The sequence below is a fragment of the Lithobates pipiens genome, unplaced genomic scaffold, assembly GCF_037356315.1.
Source record: "Lithobates pipiens isolate NorthernLeopardFrog02 unplaced genomic scaffold, aLitPip1_a1.2 Scaffold_1, whole genome shotgun sequence".
NCBI classification, from domain to species: Eukaryota; Metazoa; Chordata; class Amphibia; order Anura; family Ranidae; genus Lithobates; species Lithobates pipiens.
The window spans coordinates 187,507,348-187,533,393 of record NW_027507685.1 but is presented as its reverse complement, the minus strand read 5'-3'; the positions used below and the strand labels follow the sequence as shown (position 1 = coordinate 187,533,393).

The 26,046-nt window shown below is 43.8% G+C and overlaps 1 protein-coding gene across 1 annotated transcript; it reads right to left on the bottom strand.

Moving 5' to 3' along the window:
- Window positions 1-1,773: 1,773 nt before the first annotated feature.
- LOC143980551 (caveolin-2-like) lies at window positions 1,774-14,710 on the bottom strand. Its single transcript, XM_077479011.1, has 3 exons — window positions 14,314-14,710; window positions 2,416-2,603; window positions 1,774-2,084 (listed from the first exon to the last, which is right to left on the bottom strand). The coding sequence occupies exons 1-3, from the start codon at window positions 14,461-14,463 to the stop codon at window positions 1,928-1,930; spliced, it is 495 nt and encodes a 164-aa protein (XP_077335137.1). The 5' UTR covers window positions 14,464-14,710; the 3' UTR covers window positions 1,774-1,927.
- Window positions 14,711-26,046: the final 11,336 nt, after the last annotated feature.

The following is a 26,046-nucleotide window of genomic DNA, read 5'->3' as shown; positions in this document are numbered from 1 at the left end:
AAAGTATAAAAAAAAATTTTGTTTGTTATTGATAACAATTAAATAAGGCAATAGAACAAAGAAAGAAAAGTTAAAAATACATATCACAATGGACAAGAATATATGGTGCAACAAAAGGAATTTTTGCACCAGGTGAACAACAGTGAGCCCCTGTGCGTCAACATGGGTCGCACTTGCCAGTAAAGTTCACTGAGGAGTCCACTAAGCATCAAACAACACCATATATAGTGTTCAAATATATGAACCAGAGGTAAGCTGCCAAGAGCATCACTTCAAGCATATATTGGTACTCTAGCATTCCTCCAAAGTGGATAAGGAGAAGACCAAAACCATACCCAAAGACAAGAAGAAGAGGGGGGGGGGGGGGGGGGTGTGGACACAAACCTTGCAGGCTACCATTCAACAGTAACATATATACTTATTTATTGGCTCAAAAGAACCATATTTTTATAAGCAATAAAACAGCCCAACCTGTAATTAATAGGTATTTGCAGAGAAAAAAACTCCTTAAAGCCATCATAGCTGAAGCTGTGTTCAGTCTGCCCCCTCACATACACATAAAGCGCCTCCTGATCTTCGTTGCCTCAGTATGGTAATGTAATTGATCTGAGTTAGGTTCTGCTTTTTTTTTAAATTAATATAAACGCTTTATATGTAATCTGATTTTGTAATAAGGATATAGTGAACATCCACACAGCTTGCCTTTAGAAAGAAGTGAAGACACAAAACAGTCAGCTGTAGGGAGGTTGGCGACACAATTGGCCTAAGGTTGGCAGAAACTTTAATTCGACATTCCTCATATATATATATATATATATATATATATATATATATATATACTGTATATTTGCACTTTGCTTTGTCTGAAAGCAAGGTATAACATGAAATTCTCCATTAAGATGTAAAGGATTTCACTAGTTGTGATGCCTACTTTTTAGGTGGATTGGCACTGTTCAGTATGTTTCTGTAAATGTGGTAACGTAACATGTGTAGGTGTGAATAGTTTTATATACTTTTTCAAACACATTCAACTGCAGTGTTAAGATGTGAACCACCCATACAGGAAATAATTCCTAATGTGTGTGTGATAGTGCCGGACCAATAGAATTTAATTTGATTCCAATGGATCTAGTATAGTGATTCATTCTTCAAATAAGCAGATCCGTGCTTGAAATATAGTATAGGCTGCTACCTCATATTTAGGAAGCACACACCAGAATGGTAAACTCTTGGATGTGTACAGAGCACCTGGTACAAAAGTTCATCTCTCTTGAAAGACTTTTTGAAACTTTTAATGGTTAAAAGCATCAAATACATCCAAAGCATTTTGGGGTGAAAAAAAATCATTCCCCTGCTTCAGGGATTGACCAGTCGATGTTAACTACAGCATGAACTAGAGGACCTGTGTTAAGGCTTGATGAAGACTAACATCTCCTGATGGCACTGGCTTTAGTGTTGTCAGTAAACATTCCTCTTCATAAAGCCTTTACACAGGTCTCCTAGTGTATTCTGCTGTGATTTTATTTACATCGACTACGCAAGCCCTGAAGAAGAGGCCGAAATGCGTTGGCTGTATTAGATGCTCTTACCCTATTACATTTTTTAAAAAGTTTTTGTTCTAGGCATTCTTCAGTACACATCCAAAAATGTAGGAAAGTATAACATTTCTACTTAACATGCTGTATCATGTAATGTTGCTGCATGAAAACAGACAAGTGTGAACAGGCTTTTGTATATTCACGATCTATAAAAACAAAATAAAGAGAAAAAAAATAAAAAATAGCTTTTTATTGTTCATTTCACTCCATTGTTGCAATGCAATTAGTGCGCTCTGTTTTCAGATTTCAATCCCAGAATGCTTTGCAAGGTTACTATATTTTATCTTCCATTTGTTTCCCTCTTGTGAAGAAATTAACACCTTGGTCTGTTACGCCCGCTGCTTGCTCACATTCACATGTATGAAACTCAAGCATCGCCCCAGACTGGAACAGAGAGGAGCTATGAAGATGTCCAACAGACTTGCCCACAGCGTCCGGATGGGGGGCATACAGATATTGCAGAGCTGAATGCATGGCATAGCACACCTGCAAATCAGAAAATAGATACCAATATAAAGGCAACTAACAATACATGGATATAACAATATGGTGTCTGTAGATATTGGCATATTCTCTGAGTCCAACCACTATACTCATTTGTTGAATGAGTATAGAATCACTTTAAGAACAAATCACTAAAACTGGCTATAGGAATTAGAAAAAGGTTGGACTGCCTAAATACCACATAAACATGGACTCTGCTTTTGAAAGACTACATGTTTAATTGTCATGGACTGCAATGGCTTGAATGAAGCCTCAGCACTGTGTAAGCACCCGAATTTCATGCAATATCAGCATCTTACAAACAACTGTTTACCATATGTGGATGCACCCTAGGATAGCAAAGAGGATGCCTGAGATCAGGGACACAGGAACGGCACATAGCAAGGAGATAATTCGATAGCACCAGAGCTTAGAAGATTCAAACAAGATATCACTCCAGGTCCAGACTTTGTCAAAACTGTGGAATGAGTCCGGTTCAGCTAGGACATCTGAAAAATCTACCTGCAACAAGAAATACAACGACAGTCAATTTGAAATGATTATACAGGGGCGACTCTACTTGCAGTTTGCTCATACTGGAACACAAAAAGTCAGTGGACTTCTGAAATATGATATTGTGCTGCATTTTAAGGGTCAATCTACCCAAAAAAATATATATGGAGAAAGTAGTCTGGCTACTTGCATGTCTCCTGTATGGATGAGCTTGAGTTCGCTAGGGTTCAGTCTGGACCAACGTTCATCTGAATGAGTGACCCAGAACTGGTAGCTTTCCTAATCAGCTGTGGAAGGGGGATTCCCTACCCAGCAGATGCACATACACAAAGGGGCGGGGATGCTTGTGACATCATTAACATGACATGGCCAGGTTAGGTCAATGTCATTAACGCAATACGGATATATGGACATACTGTATTGGGCTAATGATGTCACGAGTGTCCCTGCCTGTTTATATACATGCGGCTGAAGCAGATGAGGAATTCCACTAATCTTGTCAATGGAACCTTTTTCAAGTGTGCTGCTTCCTCTAATAAGATATAAACTTCTTAATTTTCCTCACCATCCATACCAGACTAAAAAATAGGAAGCGATAGATCGGCTGTCGCATACCACAACTAGCCTGAATGGTTAGCTGTTAAAAGTAGCCTCAGCTCACTTCATCCAGACCACAACTATAACATGTTTCGCCCTGCCCTCAATTAAGCTCCAATGGTGGGGCAAAACATGTTGGAGTTGTGTTCTAACCATCCAGGCTGGGTGAGGTGTGCGGTGGCCAGACTATGTCTTCCTATTTTTGCAGTATGCTTTGGGTCTGCCTGCACTGTCACTAGCCAGTGGCATCCAGTTTGCCGGACCTTGACAGCCTGAGCTGGGGACCCTTAAGCATTTATCATGGATCCATACCAGACCCTTATCCTAGATGTAAGGGGAGCCCCCCACAACAAAAACAAAAAAAGGCACGGTGTCCTGTCCAAAATCCATACCAGATCCCTTTCCTTGATGAGTGTCTAAAATTAATTTTAGAGGGGACCTCGCACAAAAAAAAAGAAAAAAAGACATGCCCAAAATCCATTCCAGATTATCTTAACATGCCACCTGGCTGGCCAGAAAGAGTCGGGGGTAGCGCACGTGCGCCCTCCCTCCTGAACCATACCAAGCCACCTGCCCTTAACATGGGGAGAGTACCTTGCCCCCTCATCCCTGGCTCAGAGGATGTGAAGGTCTGTGGGAGGAATTTATTAGAATCTGGAAGCCCCTTTTAAAAAATGTGCCCCCCCCCCCCCCCAGATATCCACCCCACACAACATGCAAATTATATGATGTTAACCAGTTGCCGACCGCCGCACGCCGATGTACGTCGGTACAATGGCACGGGCAGGCATAAGGACATACATGTACGTCCCTTGCCTCCCGCGGGTCGGGGGCCCGATCGGGCCCCCGCCCGGTGCCTGCGGCGGTCGGTATTCGTACGGGAGCGATCCCGGACGAGGGGACGGCCATTCATTCATGGCCACCCCCTCGCGATCGCTCCCGACGAATAGAAATCCCCGGTGACATCACTTCCTCTCCTGTAATGTAAACACAGGAGAGGAAGTGATGTATTCTCTCCTCCGTGTCGGTATTTTTCGTTCCGACACGGAGGAGAGCGGATCAGTAAGTTGCACCAACACTCTACACACACAGTAGAACATGCCAGGCACACTCACACCCCCCCTTTACCCCCCGATCACCCCCCCAATTACCCCTGCCCCCCAGTCACAGTGACACCAATGTCATTTTTTTTTTTTTTTTTTTTTTTTTTTTGCATTGGTGTCATTTGTGACTGTAATAACTGTTAGGGCAGTTAGAGTTAGCCCCCTTTAGTTCTAATGTACCCCCCTAACCCCCCCAATAAAGGTTTAACCCCGTGATCACCCCCCGTCGCCAGTGTCACTAAGGCTGGGTTCACATTGCAGCGGTTTATGAGAACGAATGTGATTCGCACCGCACTGCAGTGCAAATCACATCCGATCTCTGTGCGATTCGAGTTCAGCCATTCGCCGCACCCGCCACACCCGCCGCACCCGCCGCAAATTCGCACGGGACCCTTTTTTTGGCCCGCAGCAGAATCGGATCGCATGGGTGTTCACACCATGCGATCCGAGTTTGCAGATCGCACTGCGATATGCGAACTGATCTGGGGGTGTCAGTAACATTTCACTGACACTCCCAGCAGTTCGCATAGGGCAGTGTGAACTGCCGCCGGGAGGCATGCGATGCGGGAACCCGCCGCGGATTCGCGGCGTTTCCGCATCGCTCCAGTGTGAACCCAGCCTAATAAGCGATCATTTTTCTGATCGCCGTATTAGTGTCACAGGTGACGCTAGTTAGGCAGGTAGGTATTTAGGTTCGCCGCAGCTTTTTATAGCGCCAGGGACCCCCATATACTACCGCATAAAGCCCCCTGATTGCCCCCTAGTTAACCCTTTCACCTGTGATCACCATATAACTGTTACAGGTGACGCTGGTTGGTTAGTTATTTTTTTATAGTTTCAGGGCACCCGCCATTTATTACCTAATAAAGGTTTAACCCCCTGATCACCCGGCGGGTGTCATTTGTGACTAATAACTGTTAGGGCAGTTAGGGTTAGCCCCCTTTAGTTCTAAGGTACCCCCCTAACCCCCCCAATAAAGGTTTAACCCCGTGATCACCCCCCGTCGCCAGTGTCACTAAGGCTGGGTTCACATTGCAGCGGTTTGAGAACGGATGTGATTCGCACCGCACTGCAGTGCAAATCACATCCGATCTCTGTGCGATTCGAGTTCAGCCATTCGCCGCACCCGCCACACCCGCCGCACCCGCCGCAAATTCGCACGGGACCCTTTTTTTGGCCCGCAGCAGAATCGGATCGCATGGGTGTTCACACCATGCGATCCGAGTTTGCAGATCGCACTGCGATATGCGAACTGATCTGGGGGTGTCAGTAACATTTCACTGACACTCCCAGCAGTTCGCATAGGGCAGTGTGAACTGCCGCCGGGAGGCATGCGATGCGGGAACCCGCCGCGCATTCGTGGCGTTCCCGCATCGCTCCAGTGTGAACCCAGCCTAATAAGCGATCGTTTTTCTGATCGCTGTATTAGTGTCACAGGTGACGCTAGTTAGGCAGGTAGGTATTTAGGTTCGCCGCAGCTTTTTATAGCGCCAGGGACCCCCATATACTACCGCATAAAGCCCCCTGATTGCCCCCTAGTTAACCCTTTCACCAGTGATCACCATATAACTGTTACAGGTGGCGCTGATTGGTTAGTTATTTTTTTATAGTTTCAGGGCACCCGCCATTTATTACCTAGTCTCACTAGTGTACCCCTAAATTTAGGGGTGTCTACTTTCCAAAATGGGGTCATTTGGGGGGGGTTTGTGCCATCTTGGCATTTTATGGCCTTCAAAACTGTAACGCCCTTAGAAAGCCTGAAGGCGGTGCTTGGTTTTCGGGGCCCCGTACGCGGCTAGGCTCCCAAAAAGTCCCACATATGTGGTATCCCCGTACTCAGGAGAAGCAGCAGAATTTATTTTGGGGTGTCATTTCACATATGCCCATGGCATGCGTGAGCAATATATCATTTAGTGACAACTTTGTGAAAAAAAAAAAAAAAAAGTTTGTAATTTTCCCGCAACTTGTGGCAAAATATAAAATATTCCATGGACTCAACATGCCTCTCAGCAAATAGCTTGGGGTGTCTACTTTCTAAAATGGGGTCATTTGTGGGTGTTTTGTGCCATCTTGGCATTTTATGGCCTTCAAAACTGTAATAGGTAGTGAGAAGTGAACTCAAAAATTTACGCCCTTAGAAAGCCTGAAGGCGGTGCTTGGTTTTCGGGGCCCCGTACGCGGCTAGGCTCCCAAAAAGTCCCACATATGTGGTATCCCCGTACTCAGGAGAAGCAGCAGAATTTATTTTGGGGTGTCATTTCACATATGCCCATGGCATGTGTGAGCAATATATCATTTAGTGACAACTTTGTGAAAAAAAAAAAAAAAAAAAAAAAGTTTGTAATTTTCCCGCAACTTGTGGCAAAATATAAAATATTCCATGAACTCAACATGCCTCTCAGCAAATAGCTTGGGGTGTCTACTTTCTAAAATGGGGTCATTTGTGGGGGTTTTGTGCCATCTTGGCATTTTATGGCCTTCAAAACTGTAATAGGTAGTGAGAAGTGAACTCAAAAATGTACGCCCTTAGAAAGCCTGAAGGCGGTGCTTGGTTTTCGGGGCCCCGTACGCGGCTAGGCTCCCAAAAAGTCCCACATATGTGGTATCCCCGTACTCAGGAGAAGCAGCAGAATTTATTTTGGGGTGTCATTTCACATACGCCCATAGCATGTGTGAGCAATATATCATTTAGTGACAACTTTGTGTAAAAAAAAAAAAAAAATTTTTTTTTTGTCATTATTCAATCGCTTGAGGCAAAAAAATAAAATATTCAATGGGCTCAACATGCCTCTTATCAATTTCCTTAGGGGGTCTACTTTCCAAAATGGGGTCATTTGGGGGGGTTTTGTACTGCCCTGCCATTTTAGCACCTCAAGAAATGAGATAGGCAGTCGTAAACTAAAAGCTGCGTAAATTCCAGAAAACGTACCTTAGTTTGTAGATGTGACAACTTTTGCGCAAACCAATAAATATACAATTATTGACTTTTTTTTTACCAAAGACATGTGGCTGAATACATTTTGGCCTAAATGTATGACTAAAATTGAGTTTATTGGATTTTTCTAATAACAAAAAGTAGAAAATATCATTTTTTTTCAAAATTTGCGGTCTTTTTACGTTTATATCGCAAAAAATAAAAATCGCAGAGGCAATCAAATACCATCAAAAGAAAGCTCTATTTGTGGGAAGAAAAGGACGCAAATTTTGTTTGGGTACAACATTGCATGACCGCGCAATTACCAGTTAAAGCAGCGCAGTGCCAAAGTGTAAAAAGACCTCTGGTCATTTACCAGCAAAATGGTCCGGTCTGAAAGTGGTTAATAAGAAACTCTGAGGTGTAATGGAAAAGTATTATAGATGGAGAGCAAGAGTAAGTACTCCTTCCAAACCATTCAAAGTGCCATAATCTGTCTTGGGTATATTTAAATGTTATAGATGTCTACAACTGCATATATCTTTATAGGCCATCAGTGGTGACATTGCAAACAGAATTTATTTTTACTGTGGCTTGTGCAGATTTGTTAAATGGGGACTCCGCTATTTAATATTATTATCACTATTATTATTAGTATGTAGAAGTAGTTACTCTAAGCTACAAAAAAGTCAATGCTTGAGGCGTCTAGAGAGATCAGAAAGTAGTTAGATGGGAGCACCCCCCCCCCCCCCCCCGGTAAAGCAAAACAAGAGATCAGACAAGCTATGACCCCAGTGCAATGTAACTGTGCCATGGATATTTCTGTATGGCATTCCATGTCTATGCAGTTGCAAGCCATAGCAGCTGTGTGTATAGGGCTGGATTTCTGTATAATCAACTAAGGCCATGGCTCAGGACAGCAGGAATGGCCGGGGCGGCACACCGCCACCCACACATCATGTTTCTGCCAGTAGCACAGTCTCATGTATAGTAAAAGGTTTTAGACTTGCACCCCCTTATAAAAATCTGAGCAGGCCCTCATCATTTCTGTCCCTGTACAGTCTATGCATTTTGGTTGGTGGAATAGCTGAGGTGTGCTTACAACTAGACCTGAACTGCTAGCAAGGTCAGGTGACAGCTACAAGGTAAAGGATGTAGAGTGACGTAGGGGTTCAGCATGAAGAACCACAGTGGACAATGGGTGAACACGCTTTCTGATGCACCCTGAAATTTCTAATAGCAGCTAGACCTAGAGCTCTGCAGAAAGGGACCGTTTCACACCTGGGTAGGGACTATCAGCTGAGAAGGGGTAAGCCACAAAAAAACACTTGGACAATCTCTAATAGCTCAATTCTTTATCTGATAAACCAAGATGTGCAGTCTTTTAGGTCTAGCAGGGTAACATGAACAGTTTGAGTCCAACAGATTCTGCGCTCAGGTCTACAGTATTTACAGAGCATTAGGAATTGGCAGAGGTTGTCTCCCTTAGGGCCCTTTCACATAGGCAATCTGATCAGATCAGGTCCGCCTGTCAGTTTTCAGATGGACCTGATCGGAAAGTTTGTGCATTCCTATCGACTAGAGCAGGGATATGCAATTAGAGGACCTCCAGCTGTTGCAGAACTACAAATCCCATGATGCATAGCAAGACTCTGAGAGCCACAAGCATAAAACCCAGAGGCAGAGGCATGATGGGACTTGTAGTTTTGCAACAGCTGGAGTTCCGCTAATTGCATATCCTTGGAATAGAGGATGTAAATAGACTTATGTCCATGTGAAAGGAACCCTGTGCTCTCAGTTAACTAATGCCGCGTACACACGTAGCAGACTATCCGGCGGACTTAGTCTGCTTAGTCTGACTTTCCGCCAGACTGTCCGCCGGACTTTCCGAACGAGCTACTTGCCCACACACGGAACTTTTGCAGCAGACTAATCCGCTGTACTTTTGAAATGAACGGACTCGCCCACACACACGGAGGAGAGTCTGCTCATTTTGAGCGTGTCTCCAGGTAGCCAGCCCCCTTTCCCCAAGGCACCCCCCATGTTGAGGGCACGTGGCCTGGCATGGCTCAGGAAAGGGGGGTGCTGGCTCGTCCCCACCCCCTTTCCTGGCCGGCCGGGTAGCGTATAAGGGTCTGATATGGACCTAGGGGGGTAGCCCCACGCTGATTTTTCGGCGTAGAGTTTCCCCTTTAAAGTGGTGTTGCCACCAAAAAATGAAAAGCTGCTTAAAATTCATTAAAAAAAATTAAAAAATAATAATTGGCAAAAAAAAAATTTTTTACTCACCTCTAAATACCGGTTGCTAGGGGGTCCCTCGTAGTCTGCCTTCTTCATTGCCCGGGCTGGTGACATCACTTCCCCTTGCGCCGCACATTCACCTGGGACCTGTCACGTATCCCAGGTGACTGTACGGCGTATCACGGCGCCCTGCGCCGCTCGCGCATGCGCAGTGGGTGCCCGGCTGTGAAGCCACAGCCGGGTGTCCACAGTATGCATGACGGCGCCGCGAGTGGAGCGGGGAACGAGGGGGGGCTTCGTTCCCCCGCATCGCTGGACCCTGGGGCAGGTAAGTGTCCGATTATTAAAAGCCAGCAGCTGCAGTATTTGTAGCTGCTGACTTTTAATTCATTTTTTTAAGGGGTACCCCACTTTAAGTACATACAAGGTGACGGGGCCAGCGACGCCTCCTTCGCTGGCCCCGGCTACCTGGAGACGCGCTCAAAATGAGCAGACTTTTCTCCACACGGGAAAAGTCCGCTCATTTCAAAAGTACGGCGGACTAGCACACACACGGCCATACTGTTCACCAAAATGCGAGTCCGGCGGACATATTGGAGTGCAAAAATACTTTTTTAGTCTGCCAGACTTTTGGGTAAAAAAAAGTCCGCCGGAGCCTACACACGGGCGGATTGTCCGGCGGACTTGAATTTGCTGGACTTTTCCACCAGATTGTTTGATCGTGTGTACGAGGCATTAGGCAATGTGTTGCCATTTTACTCACAGGACTTTTTAAGGGTTTTCAAGGCGTTCTGCAACAGGAATCCTATGTACGCTAATCCTAGCATGGGAGCCTATGGCTGACAGCATGGCTCCTGGAATTGAGAGCCGTTGTTGAGCACTCCCTTACACAGAGCTGCAGGATCACGTGACATGACTGAAGCTGATTAAAAATAGGTAAGTACACACATCTTTCTTATACAGGCTAGACAAGATACTATGTACAGAAGGCCCCCAGGTTGACATATTGCATTTGACAGTTTTAGAAAATTACAGATTGAAATGGAAAGGTAATTTTTAATAATATTAAATTACAAAATGACTTGTGTGGCAATTTTGAATGTTGAATATGTATATATATATATATATATATATATATATATATATATAAACAAAAGTGGAATTCCCCTTTGAGCATCCAAGCAGAGCTGTGGAGGGGGATCTTGGAGGTATATTTGAAGGATGATGTTGAGGCAGCTCCTGCCAGTTATCATCTGTGCCTGACAACAGCCATGTTGCATAATACTTGGTCATGCTTTGATGACAATAGTTGAAGGGTCCTGGATGGTACACTGCACTACACTGCACTGTACCCGCACTGCAGGGAATTCCGAAGCAGGGCAGTGTGAAGGGGCACTTAAAGGGGTTGTAAACCCTCACGGCACAAAGCAGGTATAACATGTTATTTAAAAAAAAAAAAGTTTTACAATCACTTTTAGCTGGCCATACACCAGTAGATTTTCAAATGAACGTTCACACGAGAATGCATATGAAAATTCTCACCATTAGAAATAATGAGGGGCAGGGCCACAGACAGCAAGGACCTAACAGAGAGTCTAACCCTTTGTTTATTATATCCCAAATTTTGTCAAAAAAACAGAACGATAGGGATCTTATACATTTTACACACTTAGTGCAGCGCTTTCCAAAACAATATATTGTGCATCTAAAATAAAAACAATGCATACAAATCATAAAATATCTACAAAAGTGTATCCAAAAACCTATTTTGATAATGTTAAATATATATGTGAATAATGTGCTTATCTCTTCAAGACACCTTATGCAATATTCCAACTATTTTCACTCATTCAGTTATACCTTGTATAAGTGCATAAGACACCATAAAATTATTTTTGCAAAAGCCAATTGTGTTCACAAAATTACTGATAATACAGCAATTGTAAGATTGTAAAAGCAGAGAAAAGGACTATCAGTAGTGATAATGATTGGACTCATTAGGAATACTGTGAAGGGTTTAAAAAGACAAGTACAGAGTTACGTATGTCCCGACAGCTTTTCACTCGTCAGTGTGATCTGTGTAAGCTTAATGTTAACGTCAGCCTTTCAGTCCAGCCCCTACACGTGTCGTCACACCTCGTGACTTCCTCAGTACAGAGATACTTATGCAACTGTATTATTAGTAATTTTGTGAACACATTTGGTTTTTTAAAAAAAAAATTTATGGTATTTTATGCACTTGTGCAAGGTATTACTGGATGAGTGAACATATTTGGAATATTGCACAGGGTGTCTTGAAGAGATAAGCACATTATTCACATGTATATTTACATTGTCCCATACGTTTTTGGATATATTTTTGTAGATATTAAATGATTTGTATGCACATTGTTTTTATTTTATTTTTGATACACAAGATATTGTTTTAGAAAGCGCTGCACTAAGTGCATTTGAATAATTATATTAAACATTTTAAAAGGGAGTGTGTTGGGCGCAAGAATTTAATATTATAAATTTGACAAGTTCAAATATAATTCGGGAAATCTTATTAGGGCCTCATTCACACAGACGTTTGGGGCCGTGTAATGTAAAATTTGGGCATATTTCCCCACCCGTGAGACACAGGTCCAATGTACAGCTGCCTATAGAAATCAATAGCTGTACGCAAGTAAATGGTCGTACATATGTAAACACATGCTTGCATACGATGCGCAAACTTGGACACTCCCAGGGAGACAAATATGCCCAAATTTTACACTGTATGGCCCCAGTCACCCGTGTGCACAGAGCAATGGTAATGGGAAAGTGTAATCACCCAAAATGACTAAAAAGAAATCAAAGCCTCAAGCCTCATTCACACAGGTGAATCTATCTGTACACCCAGTGTCATGCACAGGCAGCTGTGAAATTTGGGACCAGTGGCTCTGTCAATGCATCTGATGCAGCCAAAAAGACAAAAATAGTCATGCCTACACTTGGATCCACGTAACTCTTGTGGATCTCATGCAAACAAAGACAGCCATTAGCATGGGTTTATGGATAGATATGCCATGTGAATGAGGCCTTAATGCTCTTCCAGTGTCTACCACCCTCTAAAAAGTGATATGCAGTGGATTGCTTTTCAAAGAGTGGTAGAGCAGCGGCTGCCAGGCATTTGGGAGATTCCTACCATCTCCAGAATGTCTGTTTTTTTTTGTTTTGTTTTTCTTCTTAATATTAAGTGGGATTTTATATTAAACTACCATTATGACAACCATGAGCCTAGTGTTTGGTTCACAATTGTGGTGTGCTCGCCTTGAGCTTAACTTCCTCCCGACCACCTGCCACAGTTATGCTCTCCTGTGTGAGTTGTTGTACCTGTACTCGGAGCAGATGCGTATGGCCGGCAGGCATAATGACCACCGGTCACCGGTCCTGATAGAGCGAGAACCGAGTTCTTTGTGTGTAAACACACAAATTCCAGTTCTGTCAGGGGAGAGGAGACAGATCGTGTGTTCCTACCAAGTAGGAACAACGATCTCTCTCCTCCTCTAGTCAGCCACATCCCCCCCCCCCACAGTTAGAACATACATAGGGAACACGTTTAACCCCTTGAGCGCTCTCTAGTGTTAACCCCTTCCCTGCCAGTGACATTTATATATTAATTGGTGGCTATTTATAGCACTGATCCCTGTATAAGTGTCAAAAGTGTCCAATTTGTCCACCGCAATGTCTCAGTCCCAATAAAAATCTCAGATCGCTACCATTACTAGTAAAAAAAATGTAAAAAAATAATAATAAAAATGCCATAAATCTATCCCCTATTTTGTAGACGCTATAACTTTTGCGCAAACCAATCAATATATGCTTATTGCAATATTTTTTACCAAAAATATGTAGAAGAATATATATATCAGCCTAAATTGATGAAGAAATTTGTTTTTAATATTTTTTGGGGGATATTTATTATAGCAAAAAGTACAAAATATTGTGTGTTTTTCAAAATTTCCGCTCTTTTTTTTGTTTAAAGTGCAAAAAAAAATAACCCATGATCAAATCCCACCAAAAGAAAGCTCTTTTTGTGGGGAAAAAGGGGACAACAATTTTGTTTGGGTACAATGTCGTATTACCGCGCAATTGTCAGTTAAAGCGAAGCAGTGCCGTATCGTAAAAAAAATGGCCTGGTCATTAAGGGGGAAAATCTTCCGGGCTGAAGTAGGTTTAAAATACTGAGGCCACGGTATGTGTAGAGCCCCGTCTGGCTGCAATGTAAATTTAGCTGGCCAGTTGGGAGCGGAAGAACCAAAGCTCAACCTCCTGATTTTACTGTCCTCTAGCAGCCCTTAATGATTTGCCTTTCATGAGCTGAAATCAGACTGGCTGCAATGAGGTTCTGCACATCTTTAATTCACTTTGCATCGCTTTAATAAATAATCCAGTAGGTGTCAGTATATTCTGCATTAAGGCTCCATTCACATCTAAGCACTCCGTGAACAGACACAAAAGTGAGTGTTTTTCGGCCACATTCACAGAACACATGAAAAACACGCAACGCCTTTATTGCGCCCTGATGCAACCAGCAGTCTCGCAATTTCATGTGCATCAGCACTTGTAAATGTGCCAAAGCATGCGGTTAAAAAACGCACAAGGCTCAGCACCCAAAAAGGCATATTAGCTTCTGTTGTGTGTTCGTGCCCATTAGAAATAGCAGTCCATTAGTAGCCCATTGTAAAAATGCTCAAGAAAACGAGCATTCCTTAGGCAGCGAATTGCAAAAATGCATTAAAAAAGTGCAAGAGTACATGCATTCACACAACGCTCAGATGTGAGTGCAGCCTAAAGGATTATGGTATATACATACATACATATATGTTTATATAGGTACCTTGAGGTGCTTGTTAACCCCCCGTGGATCCCGCACATCTAGTCTTTGGGGGGCATCACTGTAGATTGCGGTGTTGGCTTGACTTTGCAGGTACTTCTCATCTTTGTCACTATCCATTGGACATTCAATTAAATATTGATCAGGAATCATTGTTCAGGAGCAGAGCTGTGTCGATTTGATCTGTGAAGGTCTGGGGTGGATCTGAACTCACGTGCAGAACCTGGTCCTATCTTATTCTAGTAGACTTTGTCCAAACTAATTTTCCGAAACTTCCCCTGTTTTGTGACAGTGTCACTCCAGTTCCTTCCACCACCTCTCCCTGCCCTGTTGAAGTTACTGTGGATAATATTTCAGAGCTCCTCTCCCTCCCTCTGAGTCTGAGGCCTGACACTTTTCTGTGACATGCCAGACCCAACTGTCACTATGATATAAATATGGTGACTGGAACACCCGGCACCACAGCTGTGCTGGATTATCTGCCCCTGCACCGACCATTCATAGGATGCTAGTGTGCATTGCCTGCATGATGCTGGAGGTCTGCATGGAGGAGCAACGTGATATTCTGGAAGACAGGAGAAAGTGTTGGGTGAAATGTAAAGGGAGTCTGCAAGAGATTTAAAGCTGAACTTCAGCTCTTGTTTACACTTTACATAGTTTGGGCCAAGTTGGCTTACACTAACTATGTCCCTCACTAACGTGCATACCTCCCTGATTTTGAGGGACTGTCCCCGATTTGAAACCAAGTCTCTCTGTCCCTCTTTCCTCCTCATTTGTCCCTCATTTTGGTCTGATCTATATAGTTGTATATAAAATCCACTCTTTATCTTTCAAAAAGTGTTTCCCAGTGCTAAACCTTTCATCCAATTTCTAAATTGCTGCATTTGTAAATTTCAAAAGCCAATATAAAGGAATAATAGTGGTAAAAAAAAAAAAGCACTTGTGGGTTTAACCACAGCTCTGGAAGATTTGGCTGCTCAATGACCAGGCCATTTTTTTTGTGATACAGAACTACGTCGCTTTAACAGACAATTGTGTGGTCGTGCGACGCTGTACCCAAACAAAATTGATATCCTTTTTTCACACATATAGACATTTCTTTTGGTGGTATTTGATCATCTCTGCGGTTTTTACTTTTTGCGTTATAAACAAAAAAAGAGCCACAATTTTCAAGAAAAAAAAAAAAAACACAATATTTTGCACTTTTTGCTGTAATAGCCTCATTTTAAAAAAAGAGCACATTTTTTCCTCAGTTTAGGCCAATATGTATTCTTCTACCTATTTTTGGTAATAAAAATAGCAAAAAGCATATATTGCTTGGTTTGTCCAAACGTTACAGTGGCTACAAAATAGGGGAAAGATTTATGGCATTTTTATATTTTTTATTTTTTTTACTAGTAATGGCGGCAATCTGAGATTTTTATCGAGACTGCGACATTAAGGCAGACACATCGGACACTTTTGACAAATTTTTGGCTCGATTGACAATTATACAGCGATCAGTGCTATAAAAATGCACTGATTACTGTATAAATGTCACTGGCAGGGAAGGGGTTAACACTTGGGGCGATCAAGGGGTTAACTGTGTCCGCTATATGTGTGTTCTAACTGTGGGGGATGGGACTGACTATAGGAGATGAGAGAGCGTGGTTCCCAGCTCGTAGGAACTCACAATCTCTCTCACCTCTCCTCACAGAACTGGGATGTGTGTGTTTAGTATGTCCCTGTTCTGCCTCTTGTGCCTGCCATCGCTCGTGGCCAGTGGTCATCGTGACTGCCGGTCACGAGCATCGGCATGCGCGTGCTCCCTCTATCCCACTTAAAGGAACGATGCATAACTATGGCGGTTCACGGAATTGTGTCTAACTGCCACAGTATAATGATGGCGGCTGGTCGGCAAGTGTGTGTGGCGGGGGGGTTATGTCCTATGGCCACATAGATTTGTTAATGGGTGTCCCTCGTTCCTATCTAAAAAAAAGTTGGGAGGTATGTGGATGTGCGGTATAAACTGTATGTAGCTGAGCAGAGGCGTAGCTTGAAGCTTGTGGGCCCTGATGTAAAAGTTGACCTGGGCCCCCCCACTACCACCTACCACTTCCACTGTGTGTGCAGATACACCCACCGCACGCCAAGATATGCAAAGTGGATTAAGAGTTTAGAGTTCCCAGAGTTCCTCCTTACATTGGAGGACAGGATCACCCCTGGAGAATCAGAGGACAGGGATCACTGCTGGAGAATCAGAGGACAGGGACCCCCGGCAGGTCATTTGGCAGAGCTCCTTTCCCATTCCAGCACTGTAAACAGCTCCCCCCCCCCCCCCCCACAATACACAGGGCTGCAATCGCATCAGCCTTCACAGGGTGTATCTGTCTTTTATGTTGCCGTTCTGACCTGTGAAATCCCCTGGTCAGAAAGGCAGAGTAGTTGTAGTAGGAAAATACACCCTGTGCAGATCATGGCTGTCTGGCTGTATTGAAAGGAATGTGATTTCAGCCCTGCAGAGGAGGAACAGTATAGAGTGCTGTACTGGGAAAGAAGCTCAGCAGTGGGCATAGCATCTAGGGCGGAGGGGGTGGTCAGGGGGCTTTGGGGGGGTGAAACTTAGATTTGGGGGGGCAAAGCCATGTGACAAGAAATCTGGAGCCTGCAGCCCCTCAGGGGGCCCTCAGTAGTTGTTAAGGGATTTGTTTTAGCAATTTCTGAAGGTTTCTCTGTCAGTGTTGGCAGGTGTTGGGGGAAGGTCACCTCCCGGAAGTGCGTGTCTTTTTTTCAAGTTGTCAGGGAAGTGGGTTAAGCGAACCCGGGTGGATGTGGGTTACGGAGAATCCCAGCTATTGACTAGAAGACACTGAGCAGTGTTTTACCTCACTAGTGACATCGTGGCTACAGGACAGCACTCTCCTCATCTTGCCTCGCTGAGCTCGGTTACCATTCCTTGTTGCCAGCACACAGCACAGCCACTTCCCCATCCTGGGCTGTTCTCACCCCATGCTCCTCTCCATTCAGGAAATGGCTCACGGCTTCTCCCCAGCCAAAGAGAACAGAGGGGAATGAACTGTGTAAGGTAAAGTGGAAGCCCAGTACTGAAGCTTGGCTGTGAGGCCCTAGGGCAGATCAGAGCCCGTCTTTGTGGAGGATATGATAGTATGACAGGGAGGCTGCAGGGGCCCCCTGGATCTAGGGGTTGGGTTGCGATTGTGACCCCTGTAACCCCTTATGCTACACCCATGTAGCTGAGGCTATATATAGCACTGTGTTCCAGGTTCGAGCCCAGACTTCCAGTACCCAGAACACAATAGAATCTATCACAGAGGCACTCGGCCATTCATAGAAAGCAATGTATTCCTGTAATGAATACAAAGCTTCCTCTGATTGGCTGAATCAGAGGTTGTGACATCATCAGCACATCTCTCTGACTCAGCCAATCAAAGGAAACTTTGTACTCATTGCTAGAATACAACACTGAGCGCCATCCAATGCAATGGCTATGGGCAGACAGCCTAAGGAAGAGCAGGGATGCTCATAACTGTATACGGTAGCTGCTATTGCTGATGTACATGACATTTGATGATTTGAAGACAAATATATATATATATATATATATATATATATATATATATATATATATTGTGTGTTTTTTTTCGTGTAATAACACCCCCCCCCCCATCATGTATGGGAGGCTGACAGGGAGAGACCGACCCACATTCCCATGCCGCTATGAGGGGGCCAGCAGCATCTGTGTGCACTAAAATGTGGCCTCATCATACAGACTGGCTCCTTAGGCCAATTTTATTTTCTGTATATATGTCTGTTTTGCTGCAGCAGGTTCTATACATGATACAGATGGACCACGTTTCAGGCATACAGACTGGCAGACTAAGGGGACCCTCCAGGCACTATATTTAGAGGAATTTTTAATTTTTATTGTTTCACTTTAAGCATCATTAAAATCACTGCTCCTTTAAAAATAATATTTTTTTAAACTTTTATTTGCATTGACACTTTTCCCCTAGGGCAGTACCCCCTTCCCCATACCCTTTTTTTTTCCAATAACTTGCATATAAGTCTTAAAAATTGGGACTTTTGATTTTTTGAGTTCTAGACCCATAGACTTTAATAGGGTTCTGGTCAGAATTTTTTCACTGTTCTGAAGTTCTGGTATACAGTAGAACAAAACTCATGTATGTTATACATCAATAGTCCTCAGTCCCTTTCTTTGTCTCAAAAGTGAGACATCAGGGGTCTGTTTAGACCCCTGAAATTTCACAAAGGCCCCCAACGGGGCTGAAAAACATAGTAAAAAATAACGTAAAAAAAAAAAGTAAAAAAAAAACATAATAATAATAATAAAAAACTACTATCCACTGTTCTACCGACTGACACCATCCTCTGCCCTATTAACCCCCATCCTACTGACACTGTCCACAGTCCTAATGACAGACACAGTCCCATTTTTGAGGTAGGTTAAGTACATATTTTTATAGTGACATTTGTTTTATTAATCTAAGCATATTTTATGGGTACAAGTGCACCCTATACACGCTGCATTACTAACCTCCTTTGTATATGTCAACAAAAAAAATTGTCGTGCGCCACTAAATAGTTTGGCATTGAAGAAAGGTGGCAACCATAACAAACATCCTACTGACCATTTTACCATTCCACTGCCTTTTATCATGTGTGGGTCAGGGTGGAGCACCAAATGTTGGGTGTGGCGGGGGCATGGCTTGAGGTCCATGAGAGCGGCTGCTTAGACCCACGGCTCCGGCTCTCTACTTCCATGCTGCAGGCATCCTGTGTCCAAACTTCTCCCAAAAGACACCAAACCCTTCCTGAAGACAGTGGGAATCTGATACAGGCATGATGGTGAACAAATATGGGCCACGTGTGCCTTAGTTCTCGGCAGAACAACTAGCTAAATACCACAGGCAAGATGCCGCTGATCCCTCGCCCATGCCTGAAGCCACGCTGCAACCTTCTCTCACCTCAGAGCAGCTCTCTACACAAAGGGTAAGTGACTTTTTCCCTGCTGCTTTCACTACCCAGATTGAACACCCGGCACCTCTGGACTCCCCTACATGTTCAGGAGAATGCAATTCTCCATGCCCCCCTCAGGATGAGCCAACTTTAGCTGAAATTATGCTAGCTATAGAGGACTGTAAGGCCTCCCTCACAGTTCAAATGGAAAGCATCCATATAGATTTCTCCCTGCTGAAACAGGACATGCAAAACCTGCGGGAGAGGACAGGGGGGGAAAAATAATGCATTAGCTCCCTACATGACACAGTGCATCCCTTATCTTCTACTAAGCGCACTGCCACTGATGAGTTAATGACCCTCAAAACCAAATGAAATGACCCGGAGAACCGATCTCTCGCAGAAATAACCTCCGTTTTGTAGGATTCCCAGAGCACTTCGAGGGATCCCATCCTGAACGGTTCCTTCACTCCTGGCTGCGAGATGTTTTTGGGATGGAGGTGCTGTCCCATGCTTTTGTTATTGAACATGCACATTACACCCCTCCACGTCCTCCCTCGGGGCCCCTCCATGATCCCTGATTGCAAAGATTCTCAAATTTTAAGACAAAGTCGCTATCCTGCGTCTTGCTAGAGAATTTGCTAGAGAAAAGGGCCACTCAAATTTAATGGCAATACCATCTCCCTATACCCTGATTTCCCAGCTGAAGTTCAGCGCCAAAGCATATCCTTTGCAGCGGTGAAAGACTGTTTACACTCTGAAGGCCTACCGAATGCTATGCTCTTCCCCGCTAAGCTGAGGATTATACATGCAGGTAGAGCTCACTTCTGCTCCTGTCCAAAGGAAGCCATGGCCTGGTTGGATGCCGCTTTGTAAAACAACCCAGACAATGCCGCAACTGATGCTTTCAGAGGATCCATCATGCCTTCATGTCTTTGTGCTCACTCTCCCCGGTATTTATCAGCATTTCAGCCCTTACTACTATAGATATCCTGTGGAACAAGCTTTTCCTACCCTTCCCTATTTGTTGTTCTATACTGCACATACAACGGAGCTGGTGGACACCTTGGCCTGTTCTGTTACCTATCTTCCCTGGCATCCACTCCTGTTCTGCTTTATATTACTGTTGCTATTTGTGCCTTATATTACAGGTGAATCCCATATCCTACAGTATGGAAGTTTACACCTCTCCCGGGAGCCTTTCTGGACCTACTACCTCCCTCATACCAGTTGGTGGTGAGGCCACAGGTTTTTATGTTACCTCTTATAACAGTTGCTGGGTTTTTTTTTCAGTTCTGGGAACCAAAGCTCACTATGTTTGAGATGGTTGAGCAGGGTAGGGGTGGTTGTTTTTTTTTCTTTGAGCCCTTCTCATGTTTTGGTTAATAAGATTGACTGGACCTCATGTTTTTTTTCTGTTTCCTTTGGTGCAACTTTTTTGATGATACTGCACCTTAGCTTCTACTACGGGCAGTATAACCTATATTGTATTGCATTTATTTAAGACCCCTTGTTTGTTATACCATATATAGTTTTTTATGTCTAAAAAGTTCAAACAAATCTCTTGGAATGTTAGAGGTATGAACTCACCTCAAAAGCGGTCTTTGGTATTCTCCTTTATTAAAAAATATAGACCCCATATTATTTGTCTTCAAGAGACCCATCTCACCAATGCAAAACTGCTGTTCCTTAAGCATCCCTGGATGGCCACCCAGTACCATGCTACCCACACTAACTACTCTCGGGGGTTTCTATTTTACTGGCAAAATCCTTCCTGGCTGAGGTTCTGAAGGTTAAGACAGACCCAGATGAGAGGTATGTTATAGTTAATATTTGCATCGGCTCCACACTTTTTACACTAGTAAACATGTATGTCCCCTCTCCATTTTCCCCAGACTTACTCTCTCACTTGTCCCTTTTATTATTATCGAGATCCCCTGGTCCCCTACTTTACAGTGGGGACTTTAAAATGGAGTTCCTCCTGAAAACAAAAAAGGAAAGCAACAGCTAAAAATACTGCAGGTGCTGACTTTTAAAATAAGGACACTTACCTGTCCGGGGCGCCTTTGATGTCCTCACCAGAAACTGACCCATCCCTCGGCTACGGTTGGAGGCACCGGCATCTTCAGTAAGGGAATCAGGAAGTGAAGCCTTGCGGTTTCACAGCCTGGTTCCCTAATGCGCATGCGTGAGTGGCGCTGCGCATTCTGGGTGGTCACTTCTGTCTTGATCTGTGTGTCTCCTAGAAGACAGCGGGGGGGGGGACTGAGGAGGGGTCAGTCTCTGAGTAAATCACCGTGGGTACTATGGCAATCTTTTACTGGAAGTTGGAGCAAATACATAGATTAGACTGTTCCCCCCTCCTCCGTGAAAGGTGCCAAACGTGACACCGGGGGGTAGGGATGAAACGGATCAGCGAACGTTCTCTGTGTGGAACTCCACTTTAATGCTGTACTTAACCCTGCCATGGACCGCTTGGGGGGTGGGGGCAGGCCCTATCCCTCATTTGTTGACTGGACTAAAGTGTATGATCTTACCAAGGTATGGCGGTGGAAGCACCCAGATAAACGTCACTTTTCCTGCCACTCTAACTCCTTCCTCACCATGTCTAGCATAGATATGTCATTTACTTCTGCTGAAGTGCTCCCTATTGTTCAGGCAGTCTCCTATCTACCTAGGGGGTATCTGACCACGCCCCTCTCTCTGTGGATCTCCTCCTCTTACCTAGCTCAGGCCCTCATATTTGGTGTTTAAATTCCCATTGGCTGGAGGATGAAATAGTGTAGAGTGAGTTCCAGAAGGGTATTCGGACTATTGGCGTACAATTTTTCCAAAAATTCTTTTGGTACTTCTCATACAGAAAGTTGTATTGAGGACACATATTGGTACTTCCCATACAGTAAGTCAGTGTTTCTCAACTCCAGTCCTCAAGGCGCCCCAACATGTTTTCAGTATTTCCCTCAGAAGAAATGACTGTGGTAATTACTAAGGCAGTGAAACTGATCAAATCACCTGTGCAAAATATTAATATATGTAAAGCCTGAAAACATGACCTGCCTTGAGAACCAGAGTTGAGAAACACTGCAGTCAGTTATAGTGAGGACAGGTCTCAGCAGTGGCATTGCTAGGGGGTGACTTCTGGGGCTATAGTCCTTAGTCTCTTACAGGGGTGGATCCGGGGAGGGGGGGCAACAGGGCAATTGTCCCCCTCCCTGAGAAAGTAGCAGGCGGGCAGGATGATGAGTGGGCCTAGCGGGTGAGTGGAGGGGCAGACAGTCCAGGTCTCTGACAAAGTAGCGGGTGCGCAGGATGTTGAGTGGGCCCAGTGGGTGAGTGGAGAGATTACATCATCTCTCATCGCCCTGCCTTGCATCACTGCAGTTTGGCCCTCGCTGTGCTCATGTCTTCTGATGGTGAAGGTCTCTTTGGTGCCTCTAACCCTAATCCAGACCCTTAGACAATATATATATCTATTATAATATAATATATCTATTATAATATAATATATATATATATATATATATATATATATATATATGTATATATTATAATATATTATATATATATATGTATATATTATATTATAATATATTATATATATATATATATATATATATATATATCAAAAGAGGGTACCTTTTGAAGAAAAGTGGGCCAGAGGGATTTGGTTAAACAAAAGACTGCCCCCCCCCAAAGGTATTTTAAATTCAATAATTGAAGACAGAGTGACAATGCTGTGATAAGAAGTGTCTAAAGTTTATTCATAATTTCTGCTTTTTAAACTGTCTTGATAGTGCTAGATTAAATGGGAAGATGACAAACGTATAACATTGGTGCCCTCTTGTGGTTATTTATAATTAATGCAGAAAAAAATTAAATATAGCTTTTGCATTGCATTGCATTTCGTTACGACGGGACTACGTTCAGGCTAGTAGCCAATAGCTTTGGTGTAGGAATTTGATCTGAGCATGCGTGGCACTTTGTCCGATCGGAATTCTCTACACATGATCGGAGTATGTCCGATCAGAGCATTTTGTTGGAAAATTTTACCAACAAGTTGGAAAACTTGGTCCGTCGGATACTCCGACGGAAACAGTCCGATGTAGACCACACACAGTCGGAATATCGACAAAACGGTCTGATTGGACACATTCCGTCGGAATCTCCGACCGTGTGTACAAGGGCTAAGAGGTACAATATAGCGCCATCAGTTTATACATATATTGTACATTCACATCACTCCTTGCCCTCAAGGAGCTTACAACCTAAGGTCCCAAACTCACATTTATACATATAAACATGTCTAAACACATATCTCCTAGATTGTAAGCTCTAACGAGCAGGGCCCTCTGATTCCTCCTGTATTGTATTTTAACTGTACTGTCTTCCCTCACGTTGTAAAGCGCTGCACAAACTATTGATGATTTCAATTTTATTTAAAAGAATATGCATTGTTTGCAACCCTACAATCTTCTTCTTCTTTTTTTTTTTTTTTTTTTTTTTTATACAGCACTTTTGTAAGCATGCCTACTGTATTGCCTGACTAGGGATGAGCCGAACACCCCCCGGTTCGGTTCGCACCAGAACTTGCGAACAACCCCCGCGTTCGGTACGAACGTTAGAACCCCATTGAAGTCTATGGGACTCGAACGTTCGAATTGGAAAGTGCTAATTTTAACGGCTAATATGCAAGATAGTGTCCTAAAAAGGGTTTGGGGACCTGCCTCCTGCCTCAGGGGACATGGGTCACTGCAAAAAAAAGTTTTAAAAACTGCCGTTTTGGCGGGAGCACTGATTTTAATGACGATTAAAGTGAAAAAAAAAAAGTGAAATATTCCTTTAAATATGGTGCCTGGGGGGTGTCTGTAGTATGCCTGTGAAGTGCCACGTGTTTCCCGTGTTTAGAACAGTCCCTGCACAAAATGACATTAAACGGAAATAACACCATTTAAAACTGCTTGCGGTTTTAATGTTATATCTGGTTCCTGCAATATGGTTGAAAATCATTGAGAAACATGGCATGGGTAGCCCTCCCTGCCCATTACCAGCCTATTTGGGTCTTGTACGCATATTAAGGGGAACCCCGTACCCATATTAAAAAAAGGAAATGCGTGTGGCCCCCAGGCCCTATATACTCAGAACAGCAGTATACAGGCGGTGCAAACAAGACAGGGACTGTGTAGGTTTGTTGTGTTAAGTTGAATCTGTTTGTCATTTTCAACCGGTACATTTTTAAAGTGTAGCTCCAGTCAAAAAAACTATCTTTAAGCTTTTTGGAAAACATAGGGAAGGGTTATCACCCCTGTATAATTTGTTTTGTCGTCCATCTTTTTTCATCTCACTTGCTGCTGTCTCCTTGCGTTTGCAAGTAGGAGATGTTTGTAAGTTGGATGTTTGAAAGTAGGGGCCTGCCCTATATTATAGTGGTATGTACTGGGTACAGAGCACGCAGACAGCACGCACTATCTCCTAACACTACTGACTGCAAGCTCTATTATTAACCACTTGTTAGCCCAATGTTTGCATAAAGTGAAAGATGAAGTTATGCTGAGTAAATAGATATCAAACATGTCACTCTTCAAAATTGCACATGCCCGTGGAATGGCGCCAAACGTCGCTACTTAAAAAATCCCCATAGGCGACGCTTTAATTTTTTTTTTACTGGTTACATGTTTTGAGTTGCAGAGGAGGTCTAGGACTAGAATTATTGCTCTCGCTCTAACATTCTCGGCGATACCTCACATGTGTGGCACATGCGAGCACATGGGGACATGGGCGCTTTAATTTTTATTTTATTTTTTTATTGTTCATTTTACTTTATTTATGTTAGTTTGACATTTTTTTCCCCAAAAATATATTTTTGATCACTTTTATTCTTATTACAAGAAATGTAAACATCCCTTGTAATAGGAATATGGGGTGACAGGTCCTCTTTACAGTGAAATCTGGGGGGTCAATATGACCCCACATCTCACCTTTAGGCTGGGAAGCCTGAAATAAAAAATAAAAAAAAGATTCTGGCTTTGATCGTACTGGCGAGTTGGTAGAAGCACCGGAGGGCGGTGAGGGGTGGGGGGCGTCTATGGCTGGGTATTTCAGGGTATCACCGAGTATGGCTGGGTATGGCAATTTATGGCAGGGTATTACAGAGTATTGGCGGGGTATTGGCGGGGTACTACAGAGTAATAGCAGGGTACTGCAGAGTATTGGGGGGTACTACAGAGTAATGGCAGGGTACTGCAGAGTATTGGGGGTACTGCAGAGTAATGGCGGGTACTGCAGAGTAATGGCGGGTACTGCAGAGTATTGGGGGTACTGCAGAGTAACACCCACTGCTTCAGATGCTAAGTAACACACTACACGAAGCCGCCTCAAAGGCGGCCTTATATAGTGTGGGGCGTGCACTACACAGCCTGAGCTATGATTGGCCACAGGCAGGATGCCTGTGGCCAATCATGGCTCTCCTCGCTGCCGGCGCTGCGATTGGCCAAGCATGCGGGGTCACAGTGCATGCTTGGCCAATCATGGGGCAGCAATGCACTGCGCCACCGCAGTGCATTGTGGTCCGCGCGCGCGTCACTCGAATTTTGACGCGAACGGCCCAAACGTTCGGAATTCGCCGAACGCCGGAACAGCCAATGTTCGAGTCGAACGTACGTTCGACTCGAACACGAAGCTCATCCCTATGCCTGACATACAGATAGCCATTAAAACTGAACGCTATTTGCTTTTTAAAGGGTAACTCCGCGTTTATGGGGA